This window comes from Dryobates pubescens, chromosome 2 (assembly GCF_014839835.1).
Source record: "Dryobates pubescens isolate bDryPub1 chromosome 2, bDryPub1.pri, whole genome shotgun sequence".
NCBI lineage: Eukaryota > Metazoa > Chordata > Aves > Piciformes > Picidae > Dryobates > Dryobates pubescens.
The window spans coordinates 43,378,759-43,404,382 of record NC_071613.1 but is presented as its reverse complement, the minus strand read 5'-3'; the positions used below and the strand labels follow the sequence as shown (position 1 = coordinate 43,404,382).

Sequence of the window (25,624 nt, the reverse complement as noted above, 5' to 3'; positions counted from 1 at the left end):
GTGGCGGTCCCTCTGCAGGTTTCCGCGAGTGGATCTGTCGGAGGCGCCGGCTCGCACGCGGATATGCAAATAACACCCTCCTCCTGCAAGAGAGAGCTCTGGTTGGTGGAGGGACAGCCGCGACCACACAGCTGGGAGGGTAGGGGGAGGTGGGGCAGAGGCCGGTTCGAGACGCTGGGTTAGGTCCGTCAATTCTCCCCGCCTCGAAGTGGGCGAGATCCCGCGCGGCGGTTGCAGAGGTCGTGGGTGGGTGAGGACAAGGGGGGCTTCCCGCAGAGCGGGCTCGTTCCGGGGGGCTTCTGCTAAGGGGGCTCCGCGGCAGCAGGACCGGCCTTTAGGGGAGGCCGTGAGGGCACGGAAGTGTCGGTAGAGAGCGCCTCTCACTCGCCGCTCTGCAGTGCCTTGGTGCCTTGCTTCTGTCCCTCCGCCCCGCCTGCCTGCGGCTGGGCCGATGTTGGCGGCCCTCGGGGTGGCCTCTCACACTGTCCGTGCTGTGGGGCCTCTCTGGGGCTGCAGGCAGAGCCGATCCTGCTGCCCGCGGCCTCGAGAGGCGGCGTGAGGGAGCGTGAGTTGGGCCTCCTCCATGTTTATTTCCTTCCCCAGGAGAGACTTGCGGAGAGCGCGGAACAGAGCGTCACCTTGCAGCTGATAGTGCAGGAGCTGGAGGTTTGATGGAACTAGTAACTTAAAGACCCCGTATCTACGCCGAAACAATTACAAAGGAAAGAGGCTTGGACCGATGGTGTTGCGGGCCTCTGTTTGCTATGGCCAACACAGCCAGTGCAGGTCTGACAGCTGCAGACCCCCGAGTATTGGCCTTAGCTGCTGAGGTCACTGAGAGCAGAGAACAAGACATCCCCTTACTACTGCTGAAGTTAAAGGGTAATTAATATAATCTTTAAAATAAAAATATGTGATAGTGAAGCTTGGGCAATCCTCTGTTCTGCCTCCTTAAATACAGAAGGTTTTTCAGAGTATTTCTGGCAGGGATGGAAACTCCATAAAGTTCATGATAGGGCTTTTCCTGAGAGTGGTATTGAGTGGCACTCAGCAACAATAAGGAGAAGGAACTGGGGAGCAAGTGGGAAAGAATTCTCCCTCTTATCTGTCACGATGTTATGTTTCTTGATGTGGACAAGGATCTTACACTTGGTCAAATAGATTTCTCCCAGTGCTTTTGGGTAGAGAGCTGAACTGGTCATCAGTATTAATTTTTTAAGTCTTAACTTAGAAACCTAATGGTGAGCTCCCACGTGACTAGCCCTGTCTTTGCCACATAGCCACTGCTCATAGACACGGTAGAAACAAGTTAGGTCCTGTTCTAAATTGGGATGTAATTACAAGGAAGCTATATGTTTCACAGTGGTTGTGGTTTTATCTGGCCTAGGAAATTCATACAAATGGGCTATATCCCAGGTAATGTATGTTTTACTTCTAAATGAATATTGAAAAAAAGGAAAGCTAAGTTTAGCTATCTTTCCCAGTTGTCATATAATCTAACAAATGGATTGTAGGAGTGGAAAACGCTGACAAAATTGTTTCAGCTGTTGTTAGCACTTCTAGAATTGTGTTAATCCTGGCACTGTACATGTGTTCCTCTCATGTTTTGGGGAGGAAAAAATAATAAATCTTGCACATCAGAATTTTATGCTGCTCTTTGTCTCTCTCCTTTCTTCCCACAGGAATTGTAAATGATTCTTCCTTGGGATGTGAAGAGTCAAAAAAAATAAAACAAGATATATATGGTTATAACTTGACTCAGTACTGCATGCTGCTCCTTAGACAAGATCACTCTCAACTGCATGGAGGCTGGGCTACTGCTGCCCAGCTAGCAGAGATACTGAGGTAAGACCAAAAGTGCTAGGAAGTTTGCCCTTTTTTGTTTTTTTCTCCCCACCCCTGGCCTTTCATCTTGCTTTTTTCTTTTCAAGCTGTAATACATTTGCTCCCATCGAGAGCAAGGCTTGTTGTTCAGGAAAGGCCAGGGTTAAAGTGCAGGGAGCAGTCGAGAGCAGAGGGGTCAGGCGTAGCCTAATCGGTCCTGTTTAATTCATTCGCATTGTGTTTCATTGAGCTGGGTAAACTGTTTGGTGGGAACAGTTTTTGTGTTGGCTTTACCTTTTTTGTTTTTATCATGAACAGTCCTCATCAATTACCCAGTAATGGCTAATTTTGAATTGCAGTTATTTTTAAGAGTTAGTTTGCTTAGATTTCATCTTACAGAAATCTTTAGCCTCATTGACTCACAGCTTGGCTTTATTTAAATAATCTATTTAATACACCTTTTTAAAGTATCTATTTACATTTTAAACACAGTGGAGGACACAATTAATACAGACTTGATAGCTTGATGTAGTGATATTGTGAAAATGGTATTATTAAGTTTAATTCATAGCTAATAAATACAGCAACTTTAAACTCAAATCCCTCGTGATCCAATCTCAATTTTTAATGTCAGGAAGAATAATATGTTTTACATTTTCCCCAAGTTGTACTTGATTTTGGCCTAACTAGGTTGCAAAATTCTAAGGCATGAAGCAATTAGGCAGCCATCTCTTATTTATGCCATATCTGTGGTATGAATTCTTAATGCTACAGATTTCACTAAGAGATGCAAGATTTATCACCAGCTTTGTGCGATACTTAAATCATCCCCTGTAAGCAGAGAAAACTGAAATTTATTTCAGCTATAAAAATGTCCTTTTGTACCTAGAGGTATCTTAGCTTCTTCTCTAGAATTTGCTTTTCAAGGGCTTTGGTAAGCAATGTTTTACATGTGTGCCTTCGCAAGAAGCTCACAAAGTTTAGATAAGATGGCAGAATGCAAAATCCATACGAAGTTAGGAAGACTCTTCTGTTGCACTTACAGAACTGAAAAACATCCCAGTTGTAAAACATGCAGTTTCTTGTAAAAAAGTCTTCCACAAATTACTGACATTGTTGAGTTGAGTAAAATAAGAAAGCCAAGATCTGAAAAACTGATTTCTAGGCCACGTGTATTCCTCAGTTAGAGCAAAGTTTTAAACAGACTTGCTGAAGATTTTGTGGTAAGTAGTATCTTTTATACATATTTTCACTGCTTGATCTGCACTCCTGTAGCAGACTTTTGTCTCCCTTTCTGTTTTGCCTTTTTTTTGTGTTCTTTTTTTCTTTATGACCATCGGAGCCCTTCCTTAGTGTGTGAAACAAGCCTAGACAGATCCTCTAAAGCTACAGGAGAAAGTGCCATAGATATGTTTTAAGCTGAGACATGCTACTATGAGTAGTAGTAGTAATATATTTGCTGTCTGAAGCCTGCTGATCATTCCTCTTCCTTTTGAGGCAGCTACCTTGGAGCCAGTCACAGCAGTTAACTGTTGTTCAGCGTTGAATTGTCCCATGCCAGTGAAGCATTTCTCCAATGACGTGACTTCATTCAAAGCTGTTCAAACAGGTCCTTGACTATTCAGGTTGATTTTTTTTTTCCTTTCTTCCTTTTTTTTTTTTTTCCATTTCAGTCATTGTTGTGTAGGACTGGAGGTGAAAGAAGATCCTGAGGAGTTTCACAAGAAATTTCTTCCTTCAGCTATAGACAACCTGCTGGTTTTGGGAAGACGCTTGCAAGCTCGGTTTATCCGAGCAATCAAGGTATTTAAAATTCATAGTGAAGAGAGCACAGAATCTCTATAAACTTTCCAAGCTCACATATTATATAAGTGGGTTATTAATATAAGGACACTGTATTATGAACATTTATTTTCAGAAATTACAGTTGTTTTTCTTGTGCCTTGGAGCTCTGAAACTGAAATTTGTTGTTGTGGAGCATTCAGTCTGTTACAGTTTGTTACCATAGGTTTGTTTGGAGAGTTTGGCTACTGCTTTTCACAGGTTCTGGAGGTAGAGAGAAAGAATGCAAATTAGAAGTAGGAAAGAAGGAGGAAAGAATTACAGCAGTATGACTGAAAAAAATGCTTGACAAAAGGCAGCTTCCCAGTCACGGTAGTGTCTCTTTAACTTTGCATATAATTATTTCAGTCTTTGTAATGACTCTGTTCCCACTACTTTATTCAGTGTTACAAAAAAGTGTTTAGGAATTCTTAAGATTTTTAATCACATTTGTTGAAGTTTGTTTCCCATACAGTTTCTGCCACAAAATTAGCAAAAAATTCCCCAAATGCTTGCTGCTTCTGAACCCCAAAGGCAGACTTTGTGAGTTTGTAGATTTGAACGCTTGCTCCCATTTCTCTCCCTCTTTGCAGAGAAGGAAGTTTTTGCATGTCTTGGGTCCAGAGTTGGATGAAAAAATGAAACAACAAACAACCCCTACAAATAATTTAAGTAATCAATTGCATTGAGTCTTACAGTTGCTTTTAAAATTCCCACTTCCACATAGTATCTCATTTCTTGGCTCACTGGCTTTCTGCACATAATCAAATTTTTCCTGTGGAGAATTGATGGACACCACAAACACAACCAGTTCCCAGAAATATCAGTAGAGTAACACATTTTCTGTTACTTCAGTACTTTAGATGCATGTTTAGTGCTTACGAAGGAAGCTTCCTGAATGACTTCCCAGGAGACTCGAGTCCTACCCACAATATGTAATTTCCTCCACACTTTCTTATTATGTCTCAGCCTACATGCTATTTGAGTCATGCTTGTGGGCAAAGATTTCTTTTGAATGCAGATGCAGTCTACATTATAATTAGTACTTTGGCTTTTAAACCTTGTGGTCTCAGAGGTGACTGGGCACCCAGACTTGGTGCTTGCTCAGTGGAACTTCGGAAATCCCACTCTGCCAGCGGAGATTAGTAGTTTATTCTGTCCTCATTTGCTTTTTGCACAAGTCTTTGAAGTCAGGGGAAGCACTGAAATAACTTTTAGAAACTGACATACTGCCAAAACACAGATAATATTACAGCTTAATTTACTACTGTGATTTTGTACCTCTCATTGTCAGTAAGAGCCAAACATAAAGTTAAACCATGACTTACAACTGGCACTTACTGCACGAATCTAGGAACAGGCTTTCACAGAATCACAGAATTGCCTAGATTGGAAAAGACCTTTAAGATCACCGAGTCCAATCATTAACCTAATCCTGACAAATCCTTGACAAAAACAATATCCCTAAGCACCATGCCTATGTCGCTTCTAAATACCTCCAGGGATGGGGACTCCACCACATCCCTGGGCAAGCTGTTCCAATACTTGATAACCCTTTCAGTGAAGAAATCCTTCCTGATGTCCAACCTAAACTTCCTTTGGGACAACTTGAGGCCATTTCCTTGTGTCCTATCCCTTATTCCTTGTTTGAATACACTGACCCCCACCTCTCTACAACCTCCTTTAGGGTAGTTGTGGACAGTGATAAGGTCTCTCCTGAGCCTCTTCTTTTTTCTAGGCTAAACAACCCAGTACCCTCAGCTGCTGCTCTTAAGACTTGTGCTCTAGGCCCTTCACCCACTTTGTTGCCCTACTTTGGACACACTCTAGTACCTCAATATTCTTCTCATAGTGAGGTGCCCAAAACTGAGCACTTTCTAGAGTTTTATTTGTGGAGGCTCAATGTGTGAGATAGCAGGTCAATTGCTGTTTCTCAGCAATGTGGTACTATCAAAAGCCCCTTTACAGTCCCACACACCAAGATTGTAGCTTTCCAGTGGCTTGTGGTTCACACCTGCTATACATGCTCAAGACCATGCATGTGCCTGGATTCTTCCTGGTCTTTTTTCAAGTTGGTATTATCACAGAAGACAGAACACAGCCTGTTTGGTAAACTTTAGCTTACTCCTAGTTTGGTGTTTGTTTCCAGACCTCCAACTAGGAGATGCTTCTGAAGCCTCACCATGCGAGTTTTCAGGAATCTTTAACCCTTTCCTTAGTTACTTTGTACTTTTTTTCCCCTGTGTTTTAATCTTAAATAATGCATTTCCCACTTTGTGGATTATCATGCATTCTTATATGTCTTCTTAGCTCTTCTATGCTATTAAATATTTTTCAAGGAGTAAACAAGACTCTCCCTGTTACGACTTCTACAGGAATGGATGCTTTTTAATACGTTTAGATTTTCTTGATTGATCTCTGGCCTTGAAGGCCTTGCAAGTTGGTTGGTTTTCTTTTGACTGGTTCCTACAATTTCAACAACTTCATCCAGGAATTTGACAACGTTTTGGTCTCCAAGTCCCTGAAGTATACAGGTGTTCCCACTACATCAAGCTGAAGCCCTCACTGAGGATACTAACTGATGCTTTTACCTCCTTCTCTTTTGTTCAGGATAGAGAAAAACAGGAGTTTTTACGCTGGTTCCAAACAGTAACTGATGCCATCTGCTGGCTGTGTGGTGGGCACATTCAACTAGCAGAGTGTGGTAAGGGAAAAATAAACCCATAACATACCTGAAAACTTACTTATGGAAACTACAGACATCAATAATTACTTTTAAACTACTCTCCACGTAGTTTTCTAAGTTTCTAAATTAAATCAATCTCTTAAAGTAGTACACTCAACAGAAACAGCAATATCTAAAATGGAAAAGATCCACTAAAGGAAAATACTAAAGAGCTCTCTTTCTGCTCTTTCAGACACAAATACTAAGTGTTTTTCTGTAATTTCCCTTTGTAATTCTATACCTTGAGAAAAAAATCTGATTTTTAATTTTTTTTTTTTCCTTTTTATTATTATTTCCTTTTTATTTTAACCTATGTGTGGTTAGCATGGAGAGATTTGACTGGAGCACACTGCCAGCCCTGAAAAGTGAATAGTCTTGAAAATAGATTTCTGAAGTTGCCAAGACATTTTACAAACTTCTAACAAACTTCACTATGCACTTCTGATCAAAATAAGCTTTTAATTAAACCCAATGCTAATGATGCTCATTTTCAAAGAGCAGAATTTGGTTTTGTTTCTAATACTGAACAAAATCCCAAGGATTATAATATGTGTAACTAAAACCACACATGGCCAGAAGAATTAATAAATGTCTAGACAGTGACATGCTGGAATAAAAAAGATGGTGCTTTGATGACCTCAGTGGAGTTGCATTAAATGAACCTGGTGTAACAAAGTGTCAAGGTTGAAGTCCTTATCTTTTCCAGATATTATTGCTCCAGTGATAATTCCACTGTTGTAATAAAAAAGTAGCACTGGTGCAACATAAAAAGGCTTTAAAGCTTTTATTCCATTGCGACACCAGTGCCTGAGGGATATCCAAAAGTAGGAAAAACAGGGCTCAATGTGTTTTTTGGATGTTGAAGTAGTTTACTTATTCCAGTAAGTTTCAGTGTAAAAATTATAAAGGAGGGAGTTTGTTCCAGAAACAGTGTCTGGTGTTACTTGATGTGACATTTGTTCCGTAATGGAGTTTGTTTGATGGTATTTTCAAGTCTGGTTCTGATGGTGTAATTTCTTATTTGCTTGTTTCTGTTTCTTGGTGTGTGTTTGTTTTTTTTCCAGTACTGCAAAATGATCACTTCCTGCAGCTCTTAGTAACAGATGATGTTGAAACAGCAGCTATAACGATGTCAGTTTTACACCACATTTTGAGGGTCAATAGGTTAGTTGTTTTCATATCACTGATTTTTCTGAATTTTACATTTAAAACTTGGTCCATTACTGCCTAGTAAAGTATTTTCATATTCATATCCAAGAACTGTTGTGGGGTTGGGTGGGTTGGTTGGTTTGGCTTGGTTTTTTTCACTAGTCTTTGTTGTAGAAATAGAATCAGTTGATTGAAATAGTTGAGCTGCCTGGATCAGACGGCTGGTCCAGCTTGCTGAATGCCTGACACATATAACAACAACAATAGTAATAACACAAAACTGTCCACCAAACTGTTAGGAAGCTTAAAGTTTGTAATTAACGCTTCAATGATGTCCTCCCCTCACCCTTTTTGTATTGTTTCTTCTTTTTAAAGTTCTGTCTTGCTTGAGGTTGATGAGGAGACCCTTCATTCTGTTTTGGATGAGCTTGTTTATAAGCTTTCATCTACTGCAAATCCCGTCATAGGAAACAGTGCTACGAAGCTGCTGCTGTTGGTGGCAAAATGTGGCAAGCAGCTTGTGAAGTTAATCGCAGCTCGCTACAAAGGTTTGTAAACATGCATGGAAGCACTCGCTTGGCTGCCTCTTACAATCACTGTGTAAAAGCAAAGATAGAGGTTTCCCAACTCATCCCATCCAATACAGATGGAAACTGCAGTGCTGGGTTGTTTTGGTTTGCTTTTCAATCTTCTGTTCATTTTCACTGTAGTTTAAGCTGCTATGCCTCTGTTACCTAGATTTATTTTCTTCTGTGTGTTGAGGACTCTGCATGTGGCAGCTTGTCTCTTAGCACTGTTGTTTGTTGCTTCCAGCCTCCTGGGCTTTACTTTTTTCTATGTGATGTTTTGCCTCTTTTTTTCCTGTACAGGCTGGATATTGAGTAGCAGGGTGCCTGCACTGCCATGATAAAAGGCACGTATCGGACATCTGCCAGTGCACTAAGGCTCACTAACCCAGAAACGTGAAAGTTTTGCTTAAAGCCAACTTCTGACCTTGGCTGTTACTGGTCTGCTTAACTGATAAGTGGTGTCCTGAGGAGCTGACTATCTTTTGATATACAAGTGATTGCAATGAGCTCTTTCCAAGAATTCATGTAATGAGTTTATCATTTTGGTTTGATGCCTTTAGATGAGGAGGCTGAGCATGCATGTAATTTGCTTTATATTATTCATTGTTTAATGAGATGTTCCATGTAATGTTTCTGTCTCTAGCTTAGCAGAGAGCTTCAGGAAACCCCGTTGTCCTCTGTCGTGCTGATGGAGGCTAAGAAAGAGGCTTTGATGTTTGTCACATCTTTTATGTTGTGGATGTTATTTATGGTCAAAACTACTTGCAAGCAACCTCAGTCCTTTGGGGACAAGGACAGTAAGAAGTGGCTATTCTAGACAAAAAGATCCAATTCCCATTTTTCACACTTGTACTGACTATTTTTAAGCAGTACCAGCCAGATAAATTTCTGGCCCAGGTGGGCAGCTTTGCCACCCTTTTGCCCTTTGAGGGAGGAATGCTTCCGTTCGGTGTGGAATTAAATGTAACACGCCTAAGGCTGGTATCACATTGTGAATTCTTGTAAAGCTTCTGTGACAATCTAACCATCCCAGCTGTAGAATGTGGGCTTGTCTGAAGAGGTGCAAATCTCCATCAAAGGAGATACTTAATTTTACTGTAGAATCAGAATATGCCACAGTCATTCAGAGACTTCACATCTCTCTTCTGTACAGGTTTGCTGTTTCCACTAAGACAAAATAGCATTTTAAATTTATTTTTTTTTCCAGAATCCTGTAGATAGTTTAGGGAACAGCAGCAACAAAGAAAGCAGTCCAGCAATTCTGCCATCTGGTTATCTCATTGAAGTAACTTGGCTTCATGGAGGCTCAGAGCCATTGCCAATGTGATGTGAAGCTTTATGTCAGGACAGGCAGCCTGCTGGAGGTGAGGACATCACCTGAACCTCACACCTCCAAGACTAGAACAGTCTTCACATCAAGATTCCAGGATGGCCTGGTCTTTTTGTCGACATGGCTCAACACACCTGAGAGGCATGCTTGTGGTGTACCCTGTCAGTAGCTGGAAGGTACATATAGCCATGTAGTCTGTACAGAAACTGGCAGATGGTTGTGTCAGACTCACAGGACTTCTGTGAGGGAACTGCCTTGTGTGGTCAGGCTACTTGCTTTTGCAGAGCTTGCAGCTCACTGACTCTATGTGGAGTCTCATCTGTCTCTCTCCTGAAGTGTTGAAGCATTGCAGTTTTTCCAGGATAGTGCAAGTGTGGTAGAGGGGAGATGCCATTTCTGTTTGCATGAAGGACTTGGTACTCCACATCCATATTCTCTAAGTCTGTATGAGTGTTGGAGTTGCCCAGTGTATGAACTTGCTTATGGTTTGAAAATGGAAAAATTACTTGACTCTGCAGTTAGAATTATAGAACTGGTTTAGTTGGAAAAGACCTTGAAGATTGAGTCCAGCCATTCTCCAACTCTACCAAGTCTGGGGCTAAACAATATCTCTTAGCACCACATTATGCATCTTTTAGACATCTCTGTGGATGGGGATGCAACCACCTCCCTGGGAGGTCTGTTCCAGCCATTTGATAACCCTTTCAGTGAAGAAGTTTCTTCTGACACCCAATCTAAACCTCTGCTGGTGTAACAAGAGTCTATTTTCCCTTGTCCTATTGCTTGTTACATGGTAGAAGAGACCAACACCCACCTCCTTGCAACCTGCTTTCAGGTAGTTGTAGAGAATGATAAAGTGTCCTCTCAGCCTCCTTGACTCCAGGCTGGACAATCTTAGTTCCTTCAGCTTCCCCTCATAAGACCTGCTCTCCAGAGGCTATCCAAATGTGCCTACTGCCTGTCCTCCTTTTCCCTTCTCTTGGAGTTGTCTGATCTGTTACTGTCTACTTGTCTACACAGGGATTGTGTATCATGTGGGGGAAGGACAAGTGTGCTTTTTAGCTACTACGACCCTGAAAACCTATCTTGTCTCGGGGATTGGATGCACATGCTCACAGTTAGGCTGCTATACAAGATGAGACATCAAAGAATTCCAGTGACAAATAAAATTTATGATGAAAAATTCAAAAGCAGTGCTAAATGTACCCATCACTTCCATGGTGCTTTACATCCTTTTAGACCTCACTGAGAAGACACTGAAAGTGCATTCATAATTTAACTGCTAGTTATACAGACACAGTAGACAGCAACTTGGGCATACAAAATTGCCATCACTGTACAGAACTTCTCTGTGTTGGTTGAAATACCAGATAGGCATTGATAATACTCTGGATTGAAACTCAGAGGACTGAGAGTGTTCATCTCTAATGTTCCTTTGCACATAGAATCAGATTTGATTTTTTGACTTGAAAATTCTTTGTCTGAGATCTTGAAAATTAACCTTAACAGTATGGCATGATTTCTCTCTCTGTCTTAGGATTAAAAGGACTTTTAAATAAGCAGTGGACTGGAAAGGGATTTGACAGGGATCTCAATCAGCTCTTGGACCTACTCTACTCAGAACAAAAAGGACAAATGCAGGTGAAGCTTAATGAGACTTTTGTTTGTGACGTCCTAGTTACACGTGACTTATATATATGTTTAAAATGGATTTACTCTATCACTTTGGTGATACTTTGCAAAGCCTGTGCTAGTTTTTTAAACTACATTAATGGATTTAAAATTTTGCTATTTATTAATTTTTCCCTCCATCAAGAGACTGTCCAGTTATTAAGGCATGGGACTGTGACTCCAGAGCTTGACTTCCTGTTGCATAGATTTCTATACAACCATTGGGAGGAATAATATATTTTTTTTTTATTACTATAAATCAAAAATAATTGTATCTGTCTGTCTTGAATCAGTAGGACAAATTTAGGTCTCTGAATTCTAGACAGCTTTCATTTAGAACTAAGTCTAAGAACTAGATGGATAAAGAACTGGCTTGATGGTCACACCCAAAGAGTGGCTGTCAATGGGTCCATGTCCCGGTGGAGGCCAGGGACAAGCAGAGTCCCTCAGGGATCAGTCCTGGGACCAGGCTTGTTCAACATCTTTGTTGGTGCCATGGACAGTGGCATTGAGTGCACCCTCAGCAAGTTTGCTGATGACACCAGGCTGTGTGGTGCAGCAGACACGCTGGAGGGAAGGGATGCCATCCAGAGGGACCTTGACAGGCTGGAGAGGTGGGCACAAGCCAACCTCATGAGGTTCAACAAGACCAAGTGCAGAGTCCTGCATCTGGGTCGAGGCAATCCCAGACACAAATCCAGGCTGGGCAGTGACTGGCTGGAAAGCAGCCCTGAGGAGAGAGACTTGGGGGTGCTGGTGGAGGAGAAGCTCAACATGAGCTCTCAATGTGCACTTGCAGCCCAGAAAGCCAATCAGATCCTGGGCTGCACCAAGAAAAATATGGCCAGCAGGTCAAGGGAGGTGATTCTCCCCCTCTACTCAGCTCTGGTGAGACCCCACCTGGAGTACTGTGGCCAGTTCTGGAGCCCCTATTACAAGAGGGATATGGAGGTGCTGGAATGTGTCCAGAGAAGGGCCACGAGGATGATCAGAGGGCTGGAGCACCTCTCCTATGAGGACAGACTGAAAGAGTTGGGGCTGTTCAGTCTGGAGAAGAGAAGGCTCCAAGGTGACCTAATTGTGGCCTTCCAGTATCTGAAGGGGGCCTACAAGAAGGCTGGGGAGGGACTTCTCAGGATATCAGGTAGTGATAGGACTAGGGGGAATGGAATGAGGCTGTAGGTGGGGAGATTCAGACTGGACATGAGGAGGAAGTTCTTCCTCATGAGAGTGGTGAAGCCCTGGAATGGGTTGTCCAGGGAGGTGGTTGGGGCCCCATCCCTGGAGGTGTTTAAGATCAGGCTGGATGAGGCTCTGGCCAGCCTGATCTAGTGTGGGGTGTCCCTGCCTGTGGCAGGTGGGTTGGAACTAGATGATCCTTGTGGTCCCTTCCAACCCTGACTGATAGTATGATACTAAGTCATGTAGAGAAAATGTTTGGTAAGAACACCTTCTGGGCTGCCTTCCCAATAAAAGAGACAATGTGTGTTTTACGAACTTCTTAACAGAATTTTACATGCAGGTTTCTCAGAGACAGTATTTTAAAAGGAAATCAGAGTTGTGTTTGTAGAGACCTGCTTTCATCTTAGGCAAAGCAGGGTGTTTTCTGCTTCTTTTGATGGGTTGTGTGGGTCTTGTTTGCTTGTTTTTTAAAATATTTAATTTAAGAATAGAATTTTTCATGTAATTTCTTTCATGTGTGATTGTTGCATTTCAGTGACTCATACTGCAAATGTAACATTTTTCCTGCTGCTAATTCCCCAAACTGCTCTTTCTCTCCTCTGGTGTAGGTATTCTAATTTAATTGCCATTTGAAATATGAAGTGCTTCAGGTCTTTTAAATACAAATTAATTAATAAAGCTAAGTGTTTCTTTCCTCTGTAGGTTGATTTGTTTACACAGAGAGCATCAATCCAGCTGATCAGATTAGCTGTCTTTGGAGCAAGCACAGGGTTCATGATGATAACTATCTTATAAAACAGTCATAAATTCTCCAAGCTGTTACAAATAATGCATTTTGATGCATTTGAAAACTGATGAGTTTCAGCCAGATACTAAGATTGTTCCAAATATGCAAGCAGTATTAAAGTGGTTTTATATGCAAAGAAAATATTCTACAAACGGCTTTATTAATTTCAGAGGCAGCATGAAGCAGCTTGTATAATCCAGGCTATGTGGAAGGGATTTCAGACACGGAAAAGGCTGAAAAAGCTACCCCAAGCAGTGACCACTTTACAGAGAAAATTCAGGTAAACAGCATGGCTTTGTAGTAAACAGTAGAGAGAGGAACCTAGTAAGGTTTGGCTTGTTTTTTCTTAGATCACAGAGTGACAGGAGGAATTTAGGTTGTTTGAGGTAGGGTCAGCACAGGAGACTGATGACAACCTTCAGAGAGTCAAGGAAAATGACACCTCCTGCTTTCCCCTTGTACACAGAGACAGTCATCTCATCACAGGAGGCAATCAGGCTGGTGAAACATAAATTGCTGGCTGTTCCCATTTGTCTTCCTGTCCTCCCTGGAAATAGCTTCCCTGAGGATTTGTTCCCAAGTTCAAGGGCGTTAAGTTTGGGCTTACCAAGAATTCCTTGATCTTGAAGATGCCTTTTTCTAGGCAGCTGTTATTTCTGAAACATAAAGGTAACGTAGTACCAACACGAGCTGTTTCACTGCAGACTCTTTTAGCAGAAACATCCAAACAATGTGCTTTTCCAGCAGTACCAAACTGCCACTTCTAGTGCCAAAAGCTCCAACTGTCCCTTTCCCAGCTGCCAGATTTCTCGATGAAAAAACTTACTTTTATGATGCTTCTGTTTCCTGTGTAAAAATTTGACATATGGAAAACTAAAAGCGTGGCACACCGTAGCATGGGATTGCACTGAATGGCACTAGAAGATGATATACCAGCAGTAGAACAGTTAACTGGTTCACAGTTAGCTTGACACTAAACTCCAGTGTGGAGCTGTCCTGGAGTTTCTAATCCACCATCCAGAATGCTGCAGAAACCAGAGCCCATAGGGCTTGCTCAGTACAGTGCTTGCAAGACTTTGTTCTTCATTAATATTTGAAATCTTTTACTCTCAGAAGTGGAGTAACTTCAGTGACCTGGAAACAGCACCACAGAAGAATGAAGCTATGCAAATAATGCTTGTCTTACTTCAAGCAGGATTTCAGCAGTAATGTTGGCACATTAGGCTAACTCTTTTGAGAAATTTAGTGTGAATTTAACACAAGTTCAAACTCCACAGTAGATTTTTTTGCAACCTTTTTTAGCCTGTGTTGAGCATTACTGTGTCAATATAGAGTATTAGGAATCAATTCATCAAATCCAATTGTGTTATGATCAAGGTGTTAGAAAGCAGTCTGCTGAGTAAATCCTGAAAGTGTGCTGGGACAATCAGTGTGTCTATTAATGGCCAGCAGCCACTCCAGCTTTTTTGATGAAACACCAAGAATTACATCCTTGCCACTCCTTCTTCCACAAAACATTTAGAGTCAGGCACCTTGCAGGTCTGCAAGCTAAAAGCATGACCCAATAAAACTTGGATGCTGGGCTAGGACACAATACAGTAAAGCAGAAGGGAAAAGGTGGTGAGGGTGTCAGCAATCAGCAAGCTACTTAACTTTCTTGCATCTTATTTTTAAGTATTGCAAGCATTAGTGTGTGCCTCATAAGTAGTTCTTGAGTCACTGAAACAGACTTTTGAATGTGTTTGTGTAATAATTCAGAGCAATGGAAATGTGTGAATATCCTTACAGGTGTGTGTTCATGGCTCAGTCAGTCCCAGTGGACTGAGTAAATACAGTAACTGTAGAGTTCCTGTATTGTGTCTTTTCTGTCTAGGTCAAAGCTGCAGTTAGTGTTATGCTAAAAAATAGTGTTTAGAATACTGTAAGCATTACTTTAGAAAAGCTTTCAAGGGGACTTTTTCATTTTTAACAGTGAGGGTTTGGTTACATTCACAGATTTATTTTAGAACAAGTACTACTAAGGCTGAAACTCCAGACTTGGTTCACCTGCAGCTGCAGAGGACAATCTTAAACTCTGCAAGTTTTCAGTTTGTCAAACTCTCTGGTTTCAGAAATGTCTCCTCAGTGAATATTAAAGCCTGTCATCTCTCCTTGAAGTTAGTTCACTAACTAAATGTATAACTGTTAAAAAGGCAATAATTTGTATTAATTATGCATCAACAATCAAACCATTTTGTATATATAAGAGATAGTCAGAGGGAGGCTGTTCCATGCCAGGAACTGCTGAAGGAAGCTTGGATCTTGCTTTCTGTGTGTTTTGCCTCTGTTCAGAGGCATTTCCCTGTCACAGTGTGTTCCTGTGCAAACAAATACGTCTTATCATTAGGAGAAATGGAGAATGAAGAAGAACATGTGCTTGGCAGGCTACACGGGAAAGAATCAGTATCAAGGAAATATTTAAGTACCTGACAGACACTACTGGTAGTTTCACAGTTGTACATCTGAGAAGTTCATGAAACATTCTTGCAGTTTTCCACGTAAGTGAAGGTGATAAAAATTTCTAGGGAAGAGTCTTAACAGCTTTATCAAGAAAATGTCATCAAAAGTCCTGTTTGATCCTGTGACATCATTCCACTTAGAAGTATAATATGTGCCTGCCTTGATTTAAAATGCAAAGATTTACAGCTTAAATTCACAGAAGTGTGTAGGCTGAAAGTCCTTGAGACTGTTCCTGATGTAATCACATATATCATGATCTGTCTCTGTAGGTATATGGGCAGTCTTCAAGTTTTCACAGTATAACTGAGGTTGGAAGTGACCTCAAAGATCATCAAGTCCAACCTGTCACCACAGACCTCATGACTAGACCATGGCACCAAGTGCCATGTCCAATCCCCTCTTGAACACCTCCAGGGATGGTGACTCCACTGCCTCCCTGGGCAGCCCATTCCAATAATGAATGACTCTCTCCATGAAGAACTTTCTCCTCTCCTCACCTCCAGCCTAAACCTCCCCTGACGCAGCTTGAGACTGTGTCCCCTTGTTCTGGTGCTGGTTGCTAGAGAGAAGAGACCAACCCCTTCTTGGCCACAACCACCTTTCAGGTAGTTGTAGAGAGCAATGAGGTCACCCCTGAGCCTCCTCTTCTCCAGGCTGAACAATCCCAGCTCCCTCAGCCTCTCCTCATAGGGCTTGTGCTCAAGGCCTCTCACCAGCCTTATTGCCCTTCTCTGGACACGTTCAAGTGTCTCGATGTCCTTCCTAAACTGAGGGGCCCAGACCTGGACACAGTACTCAAGGTGCGGCCTAACCAGTGCAGAGTACAGGGGCACAAGGACTTCCTTGGTTCTGCTGGCCACACTATTCCTTATTCATTAAGTCATAAAAAGATTAGGGTCTCTCACATCATGGTGGAAGCTGTTTTTATCAGTTCAGGCCAGACCCTTAAATGCAGAGCATGTCTTCTACAAAATAGTTTCCATTCCACCTTTCCCCACCTAGTTACAGAGACTGAGGAGAACGTATGGCTGGTGCAAAAATTATGACTCAATTTAACTAGTCAGGGGAAACCCAGAAATAACACTATTGTGAGTCTGAATGTGTATGATGTGCAGCAATGCCAAAATTGCTGCACAGTAGTTTCAGTCCACAGATTTTTGCTCCGTATTTCTGGCACCCCTAAGGCCTGGTCTCTGTTCTCTTCCCTAGTTCTTAATGTGCTCCTTTCATTGTCTCTGGAGAAATGCTAGAGGAGAGCAGAACTCAGGGCTGTGGGCCCAGTGGGACTACTCAGGTCCAGAGTGGGCACATGACAGTGCTGCAACAGGAGAAGAGAAGGGGTCAGAGCATTACCTCATTGTGGGGTGAACTTGTCTCAAGTGTTAAACTGCTTGTGAGGTCAGGTCCATTGGGATGAGGAGGGGTAATGAAGGGAGGGAGACCTCTAGCTCACAGCTCCTCAAGTATCACTGAGACCATGTCCAAATTGTCTTGGAAGTGATTAATATCTATATATCAGTATATTTAGTAGCAATATATTGGTGTCTATATTTATATGCTAGTGCATATATAATTTATATACAGGCTATTACTAGCTTAAACACTCTGGAGCCAGTTACAGAGTTTTCGTTTGTCTCAACTGTGAAACATCTGCTGGGGCTTTTCCTGTGGCAAGCACAGCAGGGCAACATCCTAACATCAAATCAAAACAACTAGTACAGATCAGGAGAAGTTTGCAAAAAAACCCCAACACCCAAACAAACGTTTCTTAGCATTCTGTTAACAAAGTGGATGGAGAAAATGTGTAAATCTGAATTTCCTGGAGAAAAAAAGAATCCTTCCAGATTTAAGAGGTGAGCCCTAAGAGGCAACATTCTGATCTGCCCTTGCAGTGGATGCAAAAATAATAGCTTGTACTATGGAAAGCAGGTGCCATGCACGCTGATGGATGCAATAGAAATGGTGCAGATGGCTAATGTTGCCTAACCTCTTCCCCAAATGATGGAATCAAAATTGTTGTAGCTCATGCTAGCTGAGAATGTCCCCTGTGGAGTGTCATTCCCATCATTCCCTTAGGACGTTGTCTTAAGTAAAAATGTATCCTTTGCTTGGATACCAGATGGAGTGACTGACTCAGAATTTTTTGTGGCTGTGGATAGTGTAATACTTCATTAGCTTGTGCGTGGTCCTGCAGCCAAGGCTGGGATGGCAGATTATTTTGTGGATTTCCTCCCTTGGTGCTGGACTACTTAATACACATGAAGAAAACACTTGTTTTTAAGAAATACACAACTTAAGGTAATTGTTAATGCATTTGTCTATTGCAGAGCCAAACGTGAACAGGAGCTGCAGCATTTAAAAAAGCAGAAGGAAGATGAGGCTCTGAAACTGCAAATGCAACTTCAGAGACAGAGGGCCAGGAGACTCTTCCATGAACGACAGCTGGCCTTACTGGAAATAATCCATGCCAGTATGGTTAATATTAAACTATATCAGAAGATTAAACTGTCTGTGGCTCCTTAAGAACAGTTTCCTTAAACATATTAATCTTGTATGTCTGTTTGCACTGTAGTCTTACTGTCTCTTCTCCTGACCCAATTATCTGACAGAACATGCTAATTTAACAGGGGCTCAGTAACTACTGATCAAGATCTGCTGCCTTCAAAATGGTGCAGGAGAAAGGCTGAGTTTTCTTGTGTAACTAAGCTCCATTGCAGATGCAAGGCTCTGTGACATGGCCCACAGCTAGCAGACCTTGAATGAAGAGGGGGTTTATAACTGATAGCACCCGTGCTTTTGTGGGTATTATCGAGTCGGAGGACTGAAAATGTAAATCAAGAGATATCAACCCATAGTCTTATAACTGGATTTGTGTAACATTTTTAGGTCAGGTAAATAAGTACATGGAGGAAATGGAGGGGAAATCAGCATTAACTATCCAGAGATTCTGGCGAGGCTATAGAGCAAGAAGAAATTTTCATCAGGAGAGACAGTCTCTTAAGGAGTATAAAGCAACTGTAATCATTCAGAGAGCAGTAAGTATATAAACTTTGTTCTACCATTGGCTGGGACTGAGTGTCATGCTTTAAAAAGCTCTGCTTATTCTCTCACTCTTGATGTAGCCATAATTTATTAAAACAATTATTGAGAGGATGACAGTCTAAAGCCACAAGTTGCTTAGAAGTGTTAAACTTCACATAGCTTATGAAGTCTGATACAGTCTCCTAACTAAAATAAAAGAGCTGGCACTTTGAAACCTAAGGTTGGGATTTTACCTCACTACAGATGAGTCAGTAATTTATTTTGAGTGTTCTTACTAACTATTTAGCATTCATGCTGACAGTTGTATCTTGTCTTCTTAGCATCATATCAAATTTATGCTTTAAGAGATGCAGTATGAAACATTTTTCTTTCATTGACTGATTACAAACAAAGCAAGAAGACAAACTTCCTGTCTTTGATTGTCACATTCTTGTGTATTCTTTACAAAGGCTTGTAAATTCTTGGAAAATCGAAGAAGGAGGAGAACTCTGTCTCCTTGGAGAGATCCCAAGGGACTGACTGATGAGCAGAGACTAGCTTTGCAGCAGAAGGTGGATGACTACATCAAATTGCATCCGGTCTGTTTCTTAGTCATTTCATAATTCACATTAATGATGCAACGTAAAATACTGTAGGGATGAAATATATTCAGCTTCATAAATTCTGATCAAGATAATTCATTTGAGGTATGCATATATTAACCCTACTTGCTTGAGAGCAAGGTACTAGGATATTGGAAATTTTAACCATTAATCTAATAAAAAGGATCAAAGCAAACTGTAATTGGGAAATGTATATACTTGATGATGGATAGCTTTGGAGAGAGCTGCAGAGGAAGCAAAATTACTAACAATTAAGAACAGCATTTGCATTCCTCATTTAGACATTATTCTGCTCCCAAAAGATTGAAAATAGCAGCTCCTAATGGTAACAAACTGTTATTTTCCTCCAGGCTTCCCAAATGTCAGAAGAATTGAGTAAAGAATTACATATGCAGGCCCAGGAAAAGCTGGCATGGTTCCTGTTGAGGAGCAGACTGGATCGGAGAGCAGTGCAGCGGAGAAAGTCGTTACTGGCTCAGGTCAACACTAATGTGGAGCTGCTACTGAGTATGTGACTGCTCTGGTCATAGTTTTGATTACTGCTTGGATTAAATTAATTGAGAGAGAAAAATAGAGGGAACAGTGGTAAAGCCTCATTTCAAAACTGAAGTATCTTTGCTATGTGCCTTGAGATTCAGGCTTTATTAGACATTGTCCAGGTGTTGCTGTAGGTTAAGTATACATACCTGCCTTCCAAGGAGCAGCTTATTCTTCTGCTAAAGGTCTCTCTCTGACAAGTTCACAAGCAAAACAGTATGCCTGTAAAAGGCATTACAAATTCTAAGAAGTGGATCTCACACAGGCTCTTCCTCTACATTTGATTTGCTTTGTTCTGTTTTCCTGTATAGTAAGGTGCTGGTTGAAGCGTCCTCACCTCTTCCAGACAGAGAGAAAAATCTTTGAGCTGTGAATTCTAAGTCACATTTTCATTTTTTCTAGCCTGGCTTTATTTGAAAGAACATTCACTGTGTTGCTATCTTAATTGCAGGTAAGTAGCCAGGAGTGAAAGAATGAGCATAGCAAACTGCAGCCACCAGAGAGCACCCAAGCCGGACAAAATTCAGCAAGTGACAGAATTCCATTATTTAGTCTGTCACGTGCCGTGGCACTGCAGCTCATCACACCCTGAACAGGCAAATCAGCAGCACAGTCTTACGCTGTGCTGAGGTCCCCAGGCAGGGAATACGCAGTGCTGCTGCACCAGAGTGGTGGAAACCCCAGGCTGATGTCACCCTGCACAAGGAGCACTGATGGTAGTAGCAACCAGGAGCTCCTCTTTATATTAGATCATGGTTTCACAAGAAACAATTTTGGTGGATGCCACCACTGCTCCTGAAGGAAGTAGTTCTGCTTTCCCTGCTTCATGTCCCTCCCCCATTTTGTAGTTGTCTTTTTTCAGGTAAGTTTTAATTTGGATTGCTTCTCCAGTCACATTAGTCATGCAACCATAACATGCCAGCATGGGGAAGGGAGTAACCTAGAACAGTGGGAAGTGGGAGGGTAGTGCTCCTTCTTTTTAATTTGTTTGAAATAATTGTAAAACCACAAGAAAAAATACAGAAGACTCTTCTCTGTGTTCTTACAGATGCTCCAGGCTTAGCAGAGACCACAGAAAAAGATCTTGATGTCTTTATGAGTCAGTCAATCCCTGCAGCTACCAAGGCAAGACAATCGCATAACACTGTGCTGAAGTACACTCGCTGGCCATGGTGGAAGAAGCTTGAAGATGAGTTTACGGAGGATGGTGTCATTCCTGATGATGCTCTAAATGCAGAACTAGGAACTCTGTTTATTGGTGGAAAGAAGTCCACTTAGTAATCCTTGTTAGGCAGAAGAATTTCTTACTCAACCAGCCTCATGCCTTGTACTATGCATTCATTTGCTTGTGTTTTAAGGAAGGAAAACACTTGAACAAAGCATTGAAAGCACTGAAAAAGAGCAAAGCCTTGTTTTAGTGCATTTTACTTATCTTATTAAGAATCTCTTCTTGTACATCAACAATTAGATCCTATTGATTGTGCTGCTCCCAATAGGATTTAAGTACTGTAGTTGTAAATGAGGATGTTTTGTAATTTGTGTCACTTTAAATTAAGTTTATAACCTTTGACTTTTCAGTTCTTACTCGTACTGGGATGGGTAAAGAGTCACACCACAGTAGAAGTCTAGGCTTTTATAGTAAAACATTTTATCAGGTGATGTGCTTTGAGGTAAAAATGGGTTCAGAAATAAACAAGACATCTGTAAGAGGTCAAGCAAGCACTGGGCAGGCTGGTTGTTTGCAGCAGGGTAGAACAGCTGATGCCAGTTAGCACAGGCAAAGCTCACCCAAGGAACCTCCCCCATCCTCTTGAAAGCAACAAGGGAAAGAGCAAGGAAAGGTAAAAAAAATGCCAGTTCTCTCCACAGCCAATGCAGTGCATTGCAACGTGGGCACAGTCCAAGCTGTTCTATGGGATTGTAGCCACTGTGTCAGCTCTTTCCTCTTGAACCATGCAGATACTGTTTAATCCAGAAATGTCTCCACAGCACAGGGCTGCTGCAGGCCCTGCAACCTGGTACACAATAGAAACCTACATTCCATGACCAAAGACTGCTGCTCATCCAAGTTCCCAGAAAGCAAGGAGAACTGAAGGCTGCAGCTTGTACTGTAGGTACCTGAGCTATTTTTTTAGGGGAAGGGCCCAGAGAGTCTTAAGAATTATATCTTACCTTGCTGCAGAGATGGGAAAAGTGCAGTGATTTCTGCCAGTTGTATGGGGGCAGCAACACTGGTTCAGCATGTTTGTTTTCCATTCTCTATTTTAGGTTTTAATTTTAGAGGACATGAATGGAAAAACAAGTAAATAGAAATAGTGGGCAGAAGCCCAAGCCCTTTCAGATGCAGCTGATACACTGAAATTAATAACTGGACAGCTGTCAAGAGGATGAACTGTGCTCTATGTTGATTTTTCTAACAGCTGTGATGTGGAAGACTTTGAATTGGCTTTCAGATCCTTTCTTGGAGAGTTAACTGGTGGAACAGTCCATTAAGTATTTACCAGGGTGCTTGCATGTGTCTGTTGAGTTACATATTGCTCTGCATCACCCTGCTATTAGTTTTAGGCCATGTCCATAACAAGACTACCAAAGTGGAGGGGCTGGGTTAAAGTCACCAAGCACCCCAGGGGATGGACACTACCTCCCAGCAGCTGCTGAGCTGTGTTGCTGGGAAAGGCCTGGTGCCTCTGGTTAAAGCAAAGCAAGCCAGCTTTTCTCTCAGAGACGTAGGCCTCCTGTGCATGTCACAGTCTCCTCTGCCATTTGGTCACTGACCCAAACTATTTTAGACAGCAGCCTCTGCTGTTCTGTTTATTCCTAATCACCCTCATTATATCAGCTCTTTAGAAGAGGGGGATGTTCACAAAGGTGCTCTGCTTAACACATTTTGTGTAAAGAGCTGAGCCACATGGCCAGTGTTAAATTGCAAGTGAATTACTGAGCCATCTTTCCAGAAGCCATTTATTGTAGTGGCCTTTGCCACTCACTGCCATTGCAGTGGATAATAAACTCCCCTTTGGAATATGCAGTTTGATGGATAATGGGGGTTTTAATTGAACAGAGGGAGGTGTGGTCTTACTGGATGAATTCAAGTTGCTGTGTCATGTATCACTAGCCCAGCAGCACAAATTTCCCCACCCCACCACTGCCCTGATAAATAAAAATGACTTTTCTTAGTTGTTCCTTGTCACCAGATCTCAGTAATCTCTGCTTTACACACCAGGGAGGCAAGAGAGACCCATGAAGGAGCGTACTTATGGCCAGATACAGCCCTACAACCTGCCACTTGTGTCTTGCTGGCAGAACAAGACAGAAAAGAGCCACAGCAGCATGCCGAGACAGAGCCAGGAGACGCTCTCAGATGTCAGTTGCCATGGCCAGCTTGGAGCCTGGGCCCAGAAAAAGAGATCCCCAGCTCCTCTGATGCCCTCTTCACTCAGAGGTGGGAGGGATTTGGCATTGCTTGGCTCATCCTCTTTTCAGATCCTCCTGCACCACACACAGGACATGCTGCTGAGGATGTATTTCACTGCAGCTCCTTCTGGGATAAAGTACTCCTACCTGAATCATTGAAACAGACATGGAGAGCTGAACACCTCCAGCCTGCTACCAGGTGAACAGTCCTGTCTGGGTTGTATGATTACCCAAAAAATGACTATAGGAGAGGCTGTGAGCCAATATGGGTCCTGGCCTGCTCCTGACTGTCTGCTTGCCACACACCACGCCACAGGCATGGCCAGAAAGCTGGGAGCTGTTACTCGGGCATAAGCTGCAATGGCAGAGGTGCTCAGGTCATTAAATATTGACACCACCTAAGCTGGCCTGTGGGGGTGATTTAGCTGAATTGCAGGTTTCTGTTGCTCCATTGCCATGATAAATTGGACCAATTTGTCATGTGGTTTTATTTCTTCCTTCAAGTAATGCTGTACAGGAGCATTATTGCTACAGCAAACAATGCAGAAAACAAAATCCCCTGATGCTTGTGGATAAAAAAGAAGGGACAGCAACTGGTTTCCTGTGGTAGGTGCTAGCAGAGTCAGAGACCAGGAAGAAGGCAGCAAAAGGAACAGCAAAAAAATGTAACTTATCCCTTTCAGGAGACAAAGTAGTGTCCTCTGCTGGCTCCTGCCATTGAGGAAAATTCCTGGGTTTTTTCCCCACAGCATTACCTGTAACTGGACTCTGCAAACAACAGCATGCTCATCTCCAGCAGAGACACAAGCATGTCCTTCAGACTACACTTTTAAGTCCAAGGGCATCTCCTGGCCCTTCAGACTGGCTGTAACAGGAGCTCTGAGCTGAGGACAGGAGATAATCCAGATGCTATTTCACTTCCCACCTCCCAAGTCTTCTATTGATGATTTCTGTGGGAGCAGAATCTGGTACAAACATCTGCTCTCCACTGCAGAGTATCACATACATCAAGTACAAGGAGAAATGAAAGCTTTCTCCAAGTGGCATACTCGGGGCTATTTATAAATTAGCATGCACCGGAAAAGGAGGCAGCTCTTTGCAGGGGGAACTGCAAAGGTGATCTTCAAGTTCTCTTTATCAACCTCCTTCATAGCCTGGTAGCAGCAGGTCAACCTTCAGGCATCCTTGTGTACAGTGAACAACTCTGTAATAATGAGACTTTTTACTAAATGAATGATATCTGGGCCCAGATTTGCCAAGGGGAACTAAAGGACAGGTGGCTTCCATCCCCTCTCCTCTGCCCTCCTTGAAGGCAGGGCTTATTTCACTCTGTCTGCCTTCTTAGGACAAAAGGGCAAATTCCAGCAGGTGAGGACCATGGTTGGAACACTGTGGCTTTGGCCATTTGTCCCAGCTGTGCTGGAAAAGTCCTGTGTGACCTTGAGCAGTCTGTTTCTGCCTCTGTCATTTCCACTCTCAGCTGAGGCTTACTGAGAAGGTTTTGTATGTTGCATTTGTAATTTGTTTTAAGAGCCTTCAGTGGAGGATGCTGTGTGAGCCTAGGTGCCGCTGAAATCCCTCCTTGCTAAGGTAAAATGGGAGTTTTGACACACCTTGGGAAGCAAAAAACCATCTGTATAATCAGATGCTGGATACACAAAAAGAGGCTAGGGTTGCCATGCTATTTCTCTCCAAATCCAGCATTTCTCTGCAGAATTTAGTTCTTTAAGTACATCCCCAAACAGAAACCATATCTTTACCTATGCTTAATCACTTAATGAAACTTGGTGAACTTCACTAAATGAACTTTCAGCACGAAAGTGAGAAATTGTGATTGGGAAAACTTCATTTAATGCATTTTGACAACCCAGAACCTGCCTGTCGGTAACCAGATGAATACACACACAACGTACAGGGCAGGTAATAAACCCCAGCTCAGTCCAGCAGAGCTGGTGAACTGCAACACTTAATCCCAGAAACAGTCAAAGCAGACATAAACTTTGCCAAGTCCTTATTGTCTGAAAGGGAAGACGCTTTCAAGCTGCCACTTCTACACCTAAAATGAATGTCCAATTAAAATAAAATAATGGCAAATGCAGGATACAACTAATTTCTTTCCTTGGGAGCAGGAAAAAGCAGGGGCATTACTGTGGCATTGGCTTTATTCTCTGAACAGCTCTGCCAGCTCCAGCGGGACTGACCATCACCTGTAAAACCTGTGAAAGCTGGTACAGGGAGATGGTCACAAAAGCCACCAGAGCCATGTTAGGACAAAAGGATGTGCGATCTGTGACCAGGTGTCAGGCACTTTTGACACGGCCGGTCTATCCAAAGCAAAGCTACTGAATATGGAAAAGGAGCGATGCCAAGCACCGTAGGAGGATGCCACTAGCTAAGCCGAGCCCAGCTGGGACTCTGCCAGGCACACTAGTGGGGCGGGTGGCTCCGTCCGGGCCGCGGAAGGTCAGGGAG

General features: G+C 42.4%; 1 protein-coding gene across 1 annotated transcript; it reads left to right on the top strand.

Annotated features, from left to right (window-relative positions):
• The first annotated feature begins 634 nt into the window (after positions 1–634).
• On the top strand, positions 635–22,007 carry IQCB1 (IQ motif containing B1). The gene is made up of 13 exons (XM_009911192.2): positions 635–882; positions 1,683–1,845; positions 3,498–3,627; positions 6,256–6,349; positions 7,435–7,534; positions 7,895–8,067; positions 10,956–11,059; positions 13,229–13,338; positions 17,885–18,027; positions 18,444–18,592; positions 19,049–19,177; positions 19,552–19,708; positions 20,787–22,007. The coding sequence occupies exons 1-13, from the start codon at positions 765–767 to the stop codon at positions 21,014–21,016; spliced, it is 1,800 nt and encodes a 599-aa protein (XP_009909494.2). The 5' UTR covers positions 635–764; the 3' UTR covers positions 21,017–22,007.
• Positions 22,008–25,624: the final 3,617 nt, after the last annotated feature.